Source organism: Cynoglossus semilaevis, chromosome 13, assembly GCF_000523025.1.
Source record: "Cynoglossus semilaevis isolate Cse_v1.0 chromosome 13, Cse_v1.0, whole genome shotgun sequence".
Lineage (NCBI taxonomy): Eukaryota > Metazoa > Chordata > Actinopteri > Pleuronectiformes > Cynoglossidae > Cynoglossus > Cynoglossus semilaevis.
Window position 1 is genome coordinate 4814055 of NC_024319.1, and position 8563 is coordinate 4822617.

Sequence of the window (8563 nt, forward strand, 5' to 3'; positions counted from 1 at the left end):
AGAAGGCAAGGGGGGGGGGGGGGGGGTGTGGGGGGGGGGGGGGGGGTGGGGGGGTGGGGGGTGGTGTGAGGACATGGAAATTGAAAGGGAGGAGAGAACAGAGAGGAAAACTGCTCTCATCCTAATCAATTACTCCCCTGATTGATCACCAGCGTACAGTCGGTCTCTCGCTGCTGTAAAAGTGTCGACTTCGTTCCATGAAAGAAATAGTGAGGCCATTAAACAGTGAATCAGCGGACGGACGGACCCAGCACTCACTGCGATGAAAGTGGAGAACTTCTTTTTTCTTACCCACTTGACAGAGAGGTGTGTGTGTGCGTGTGTGTGTGTAGGCGTCACCTGTGGGGACACGGTCCTTGTAGGGACTCATTACAGGTATGCACTGAGAGAGAGAGTATTTTCAGATTGGATTAAGGATTAGAATTAGATTAGAGTTAGATTAAGGATTTAGTGTGTGTTTCTGGTAGAGGAGTGCATTATGCTTGTGTAAAGTCCACCCCCCAAAAAAACACACAAAAACCTGCCCTGTGTGTGTGTGTAATCTAGGTATACAGTAGCTATACTTGAAGTTCTATTGTAATGGGGACACTTTGTCCTTGCAGGGATTTTTTGCAGCTCCTGACTGAGTGAGAGTTAAGTTTGGAGTCAGAACAACAACTGTGGGGGTTTTTTTTAGGTGAGAGTTAAGTTTGGAGTCAGAACAAAAACTGTGGGTTTTTTTTAGGTAAAGTAAGGATTAGGATTAGACACATATTTGTAATAAATCAAACAGAGTCAATGGCTACGGAATGCATGCCATGACACAAAAACAAGTATGAGTGTGTACTGTATCATGTGACTTCAGTTAAGATAAACATAGTAAAAGTTAATTATGTAAAACTTGATTTGTTTATCGCCTTCGTCTTCATTTACTCAAAAGACTGTAATCATTACTAATGAGGTCTATATCTATGAGCTATGAGTATTATGTCTATAACATCTATCTATCTATATATCTATATATATAGATATCTCTATCTATATATCTATCTATCTATCTGTCCATCCTGTACACGGCAGCTCCCATTCTACAGTAAACATGACTTCATTTAATCTGTTGCTTGCTCATCATATTTTTCTTTCTGTTTTGCTGCAAAGCCTCAGACATTCTTCCAGTGTTTTAACTGAGAGAACGTGTCCACAAAGGACAGGGAGCTCGCAGCCAGAGACGCTGAAAAGCACGGATGCCGTATATATTTACAAAAACACACACTTGTTCAAGCGCAGCCCGAATGAAAGTCACTCACCCTGGGGAAGAGTCATGTGCATCAGCAGCCACAGAGCCACAGCCTGCCACATGCTGCCGTCATCTGAATCACCCGAGGAGGCAAAGTGCATGGAATTAAAAGAGGATAAAGACTAATGGAGAAGGAGGGAGACAGACAGGAGGAGAGAAGTCAGTGTGGAGTGGAGGAGAGGAGAGAGGAGCTGTGAAAGAAGTAAGTGAAGAGACTGTGCACGAGTGACGGAGCGTAGAATTGAGGGGAAAGGGGGAGCAAGATGGAGCAGGGGAGGTGTAATGGGTGAGAAAGGCTGTTAGCTGAATATTCCCCTGAAGAGAGAGGGATAATGTGTGTTTGAATCATCCAGGCATCCACTGATCCACAGCCTGAACTAAGCTTTTATGCTTCTCATCTTATAATTACTTCTCAACCCACAGCAGTGATCCTAAGTCACTGCAGTGGATTGTTATTTTATTTTGTATTTATCATATGAATGAGGACTATTATCAGAGATAGTTTAGTTATATATGTCAAAACTAGAAGAAAATATTTACATTTAATAGTATGTAATCTCGTTAATTTGTAAAAATAAAAAAACTGACGATGAATGAAAATATATTAAAAAGTTTTTATTAAATGTATTTATTTGAGTTGGCACCCAGCTCCAAAGCTGCTTTAACAACAACACATAGCTGTTATTAATACTGTACATTCACAGAGAAACCCTGACACCTACAGGATGAGTTGTTGAAGTGCAAAATCAAATCACTTGCCTGAACTGCAGTGTTTTTCCTCGACGGAACGTCGTGTTCACTGGCAATACAGAAGAAATAAAATATTTTTTTTTTAAAACTGTATATATATATCAGTATATCTATACAGATATATAGTCTCTACGAGACTGGATTTACGAAAACTACATGTGTTTTGTTTATAAAATTGTCTTTTTATGTAAAATAAAAATACAATTATACCTTGGTTATACTGTTAAAACCTATACTGTTAAAAGCACATTAATACAGTTTTAAAGTTTATATTTTGTTATTTGTTTATATATTTTATATGTATTTGTGTATATCTGTTATTATTTGTTTATATATTTTATATGTATTTTCTGTTATTTTTTAGCCGTCCAAAAGCCAAAATTGAGCTTCCGTGTTGTAATCCTCTATACTGATTGAGTGATTTGGAGTATCGGTTTGAAGTTTGGAATTTGTATCAATCTAGTAAAGACAACATATATTTTCACATATTTTTTTAAAATGTATTTATTCTTTATTATGACCTTAAAGCCTCAAACAGTGAGCTAAACTATTTGAACCTTGCCTGTGTGGGTACGTCATTCGCGTGCGACATGTTTGTAATTTTTTTTCTGGTCGTGCATATTTGACGTCACTACAGCCCATCGTTTCACTGTCGCCGCATTTCAAATATCCAACGGACCAAACATCCAAACAAAGCCAAAATACTCTGAAGGTAAGTTATATCGCGGGGTTTTAGTTGTATGTATACTCTTTCTAGGGTTGCTGGTTGACTGTTATTTTGATGTTATTTTTCCGATTCAGCAGACGTTTGTGTTACTGTGGTGTGTGTGGCGGAGGTAAAGAAAGTGCTGCATTGGTGCGGAGCTAGCAGCTAACATTAGCGCCTCATCCGTTAAAAGTCCAAACACGACTGTTCTCTGTTTTTGGTTTGGAAAATGTGTGGATTACAGTATGTTCTTTCAAATATATTTGATTACGAACATTCAGTTTAAACATTGACGAGCATTTCAGTTTCATTCTGAGTCCGACCGTTAAAACATATTTTCAAAACAATATCATTTTTATTTATAGGGTGGTGGGAAAAAACGAATCATTTATCTGCCGTTCGGGAATAACGCAGTATTTTAAACAGCGATGTATTTACTGCCATTCGTGATATTAAAAATAATGACGTTCTGGGATTTGTACAGAATATAGCGGGGAGTTCATAGATTAATGATGTTATGGTCAAGGATTTAAAAAAAAGGTACAGAATATAGCGGGGAGTTCATAGACTAATGATGTTATGCTTACGGATTTGTAAAAAAAAAAAAAGGAAAAGTAGGAACATTTTAATTTAATTTCTCGTTTTGAAGTGTTAATTATATTGTGGTTTATGGTGTATATATAGTTGTTTATAGTTTACATTTTTATTATTTTATCTGAAAACCTAGTGGCAGTGACGGAACATACGAATCAACAAATGTCTTTATTCCCGTAGTGCAGAACACCAGGTGCGCTTTATTTGCCGGGTCAAACCACACCGTTCCTGATTATTATTAATAAAAATGATAATAACAATATATTCTTCGTGAATAAAGAATCAACTTTTACGTAGACAAAAACCTCATTACATTAATTTTTCATCATTTTGTTGACAAAGCTGCGGGAAAGGCATCATCGTAGCAGCGCTACAAAATGACATTGACTGTAATAAAAGAAAACTGCTCTCCTTCACTTTTTGAGCTTTTTTATGATTAAATAGAACAATTTAATGTATTCATAAACGTGCCGGTGTCTACAGTCTACAACAAAATGTAATATTATCGATGTCATTCCATTGGAAAAGCATTGCCACCAGCCTCGGGTTTATCCCTGAAAAAGAGAAGAAAACGAAGTGTCCTTCCGTCCAGACGTGTAGACGCAACACACGTCCTCGAGGATGTCCTTCCCGCTGGAGCAACGGCGACCTCTGTATCCACACGATGGGTGGATGGTCCACACTGTGAAACTATCACTTTCATTTTGAAAGCCCTGCTCGTGTGAAGTTGTGCGTCACTTAGCCCGCCCTTGGTGCTCGAATCAAGGTCACGTGACCACAATAGATCCATATCCACTTCTCAGGAAAAGGAAACACATTTCACATTTGTTGTTTTGTGTTCGATTTTCTAGGCGATTCTTGTTTGCACGTTTGCATCACCGTACGACGTAATGCAAAGAAACTTGCTGTTACGTCATAGCACCGTAAACTCTTTGTAACTGCTGAAGTTGCTTTCTTGAACGTGGTCTATTCAAGGCGGAAGACGCTGCACGCTGGAATACAATTGTTCTCTGCTTTTTTTAAAAAAAAACACTACAAACGGTTTGGATATTTACGCAAAAATGTTACGGTTATTTAAGTTTTTTATTCTTCCAAACACCGGAGAACCGTTGATAACAGTTCCCACCGCTGACTCTGGTTTGTTGTTGATGAAGGTGAGATTCACAGCACACGGTGCTTCACTGGAACAGTTGCTGCTACATAAAGGGTGTGCCGTGTGTTCATGTGTTATTAAGTAGCATAGCATTATAGCATCTGTCTGTCTTCATCTGTCTGCATGGGCAAGAACACGAAGAAAGTAAAAAAGGTGTCGGTTTTTTTTTTCTTCTGTCCACTGTTACATTGTAACATGTTGCTCGGTTTACACTAGACCTGTGGTTCCCAAAGTGTGTTGAGGGGGGTCGCCCTCTAGAGGGCAAGGGAGAGAGCAGCGACGGAGCGAATGAATTATAATGTCGTTATTTTTCTTGGTTTGTTCCACGCTGGAGGAATTTTGAGTGATTTGTAATTTTAGTTAAATTGATTCAATAAGTGACCATTTTGTAGGAAATACAATCTAATCTGACCTGTCAATATTTGTATCTGCAGTTTGGTTACTTTATATTTAATGATGATATTAAAAAAAGATGATGACTGGATCGAAGGACACAAGTTAAGATAAGATATGACATTGTTGATCTAACAGTGGGGGAATTCAGTGCCTGGCTGGTTATGACTCGGTGTTTAAATTCCATCCCTTTTCTTTCTCTCTCTTGTCTTTTTCTTATTATACTTTTCTTTTCTTTTTTTGTTAGCAGAGTTTGACTTTTTGTCGCCTTTCTTCACAGCAGTTTTCTTAAATTGTTGAACCTTAACCTACATATTAAAACGACTATTGTTACTTGTTTGGTGAGTAATATTACAGCAATATCTCTGAGTTTGTGCAAGTGAACAAATAATGTAAAGGCCAGAGGATGTCATTATAAGTTGTGTTGTTGTTTTAATCCTCTCTAATGTGCTGTAGTCCTTTGTGTGCTTGTGTCCTAGTCCTTGTCCTTTTTGTACGACACAGTGAGTCCATCCAGTGGCTCAATATCAGGCACTAATATTTGAGGCCAGATATAAGAGGACATTGTCACAACAAGAAAGAAATACTGAATTATTAATCGCCTTTTACCCTGGGATTATGTTCCGTTCTGAAGAGGACAGTATTTCACCCGGCTGTCCTTGTACAAAAGCCATGAGTATAATGGTAAAATATACAGCATCGCTACCAATCAAATTTATCACTTTAATTTTACCAACTTTATATTTATCTTTCTTTTCTTTTATAATCCTCCCATGCTCAGGTGATGAATTTTATTAGTTCTTTTAGTAGTTTTTTTTTTCTGCACTTCTGGCTCACAAGCAGCAAGTCTCGTGGTTGTTCTGTCGGAAATGATCCATTAATTAAACCGCAGTCTCGTGGTTGTTCTGTCGGAAATGATACATTAATTAAACCCCACTTCCTCCTCCTCTTTCTGGTGTTCCACTTTATTTCACTGTGACTTTATTCTGCTCATTATTTTTCTCATGACTTTGTCCTGTTGTTTGTGTTTCAGGTGCTGTGTGCAGCTGGCCTGCCCTGACGTTCTCCCAGGGTAAGCTGTTTTTTTCTTCGTAGAGGACGTACACGCTGACGGAAGCTGCACAGGCAGCTGCACTGGCCCCCTCCCATTCAACCCCTGCGATATGAGCAGAGGTAGAGGAGGGCCTTCAAAGGAACCCTACCACAGGTACCCTCAACCTAACATCCAGGCCAAGGAGACTTACAGGCCTGCTCCGACCTCACACTTTGCTCGAGGTGGCCTACAGCAGTTCCCATATTTAAGTTGCTACAACAGCCTGGTCCCTCCTGTAGGATACTCCTCGCACCCAGCTTCCCCTGGTGTCCCCGTCGCCCCGCCTGTTCTCAACCACAATAGACCCGATTCCAAATCTGTGGGTTTCAACAATTCAGATCAGAGTCCCCGTCCCAGTCCTGTGTCTAATTCTTTTCAGGTCCAACAGGCAGAGTTTCTGCGGGGACACTTGTCTGATGCCCCGAATTTCAGAACAGGTCTGAGAGGAGGAAGAGGGGCGAGTGTCCCCAGCAGGTCCCCCAGTTCTTCATATCAGTCCCAGTCAAGATACACCAGATATCCAAACTCCAACACCGGCTCCAGGAATAGATGTGGCTTCAGTCAAGATCAGCGTACTGCTTTCTCCCCCAGTGGTGAACCTCCACGAGGCACTCAAGTCCACGGTCACCGGGACGTGAACCATTTACATGGTCAAAGCAACAGGCAGTACTCCAAAAGGCCGAGGCTCACACAAGGTAACTCTTTGTGTGACAGTTTTCACAGTTTGACCCTGAGTCAGAACAGGCTCAACAAAGAAGAAACAAGAGCTGGGAGACAATCCAGCAGATCATCTTTTTCAGGCGCAAAGAAGGTTACCATCATCCTAACACCAGCCCACCAGGAGGAGGTGCACAGAGCATTGGCTGCTTTGGAACCAGGTGAGAGCATCTCTGCAAAGGCTTTGGCCAAAAAGCTGCGTCTTCCCAAAAAGATAGTCAACAAGGCACTCTACGCCTTAGAACGCTCAGCAAAAGCCTCTAAACAAGGAATCCTCCCCCCTGAATGGACAGTCTACAGGGAACCTGTTGGATGTCCAGCCAACTCTGAAGTGAGAAGTCCAGAATCACATCAGGAAGTCGCTGGAAATTCCAAGGCTGAGGTTAAAGTTACAACAGGGGAGAATAACGGCACAGAGCAGGTCAAAGACGAGGACTCTGACACAGATTCCACTTCTTCCTACTGCTCTTCTTCGTCGGTGGAATTCAAAGTGTTCCAGTCTCTTGCACAAGGTCACGGTCAAGAGAGGAAACCTCCCTGCACGGCTGTCTTCACCAGGCAGACGCCACAGCCTTCCACGATGTCGGACCAAAAGGAACAGATTTTGCATTTCCTCTGCGGTTCAGGGGAGGCCACTGCGCTCGTCATAGCCAAGAATCTGGGGCTTAAAAATGCCAAGCACGTCAATCCGACGTTGTACGCTCTGGAAAAGCAAGGTCAAGTCAGTAAGAACCACGATGTCACGCCGCACACGTGGGAGCTCTCCACTCACTGCAGAGAAAGAATGGAGAGGAGCCTCAAAGCAGCGCAGGCCAACCAGGCTGACATGTGTCGGATGGATGTGGCGGTTTCACGAGAGACGCCACAGTCTTCACCGCTAACACTCATGACGGATTCTGAATTGAACACCTTTCCGCTGAATTGGAAGCCAAAGCCAAGTCACAGCAAAGCAGCAGGGGAAGTAAGTCGTGTAAATGTAGCCAGTAGGCCTGTCAATCTGATGACTCATCACCAATATGACAATGTTGTTACATTCTTATAATCAGGTTATTGAAATATAGGAGATTATATTTGGAATTGCTAGAGAAGAAATAAAAGTATTCATCGACAGCAATTTAATGAAGAATTGCTTTCAGAAACTTCAGTGAAGTCGTTGTCCTCGACAACATTAGTCAGTTCAGTCTACAGTCCTCAACTTTCTGTCCTCGACAACATTAGTCAGTTCAGTTTACAGTCCTGAACATTTTGACAATTGTCCGTCAGCTGATCAGTTGAAGACATCGTAGAGTAATTAATCTAATTACTTTCATAAATAAATGAACTTGGATAGTGTGTTATTTTTGACAGCCATTTCCTGATTCTATTTTTCTAAATTTCGAGGATGTTGTCTTTCACTAAAGGAGACCTAGAATGATTGGACTAACAATTCTTCCCTGTTTCCTTCTCAATCCCAGGGAGATTCCTCCTCCCAGTTCAGGTCACAACACGTCAAAGGCAACGACACAGAGTGGGCCTCTGATAATATTCCTCTGTACCTCAACACCATTCGCAGAGAGACCGAGGCCGTGAAACAGGCAGCACAGAATGCCAACTCTGTGGGAACAGTCGCCGTGTCGGTGGCCGCACCGCCGCCGCAGAACCTGCGGGCCAAGTTAGAGGAAGTGAGGCTGAAGAACCCGGTCAGTGGCCTCATGGAGTACGCCCAATTTCTGGGCCAGAACTGTGAGTTTCAGCTGCTCGACCAGTCAGGACCGGCCCATGACCCAAGGTTGGTTTTACAGTTATTAAGAATTCAGGAAACACAAGATGATGTGTATATATTAAAATTCTTTTTTTTTTTTTTTTTGTTCTAAAGTGAACTGAACTTCATGTACTACAAAA

General features: G+C 41.4%; 2 protein-coding genes across 2 annotated transcripts in view; one reads left to right on the forward strand and one right to left on the reverse strand.

The window, feature by feature from the left end:
• LOC103388213 (neuronal acetylcholine receptor subunit alpha-7-like) overlaps positions 1 to 1919 on the reverse strand; it is a 7713-nt gene extending 5794 nt beyond the window's left edge. Inside the window, exon 1 of the mRNA XM_008323117.3 lies at positions 1287 to 1919. Within this exon, the coding sequence (XP_008321339.2) occupies positions 1287 to 1377 (91 nt within the window). The 5' untranslated portion in view covers positions 1378 to 1919. The remainder of the gene's footprint in view (positions 1 to 1286) is intronic.
• Positions 1920 to 3327: 1408 nt separating this feature from the next.
• Positions 3328 to 8563, forward strand: part of LOC103388233 (double-stranded RNA-specific adenosine deaminase-like) — a 9207-nt gene continuing 3971 nt past the window's right edge. The window contains exons 1-3 of the mRNA XM_025061499.1: positions 3328 to 4480; positions 5906 to 7643; positions 8137 to 8495. Of these exons, the coding sequence (XP_024917267.1) occupies positions 6036 to 7643; positions 8137 to 8495 (1967 nt within the window). The 5' untranslated portion in view covers positions 3328 to 4480; positions 5906 to 6035. The remainder of the gene's footprint in view (positions 4481 to 5905; positions 7644 to 8136; positions 8496 to 8563) is intronic.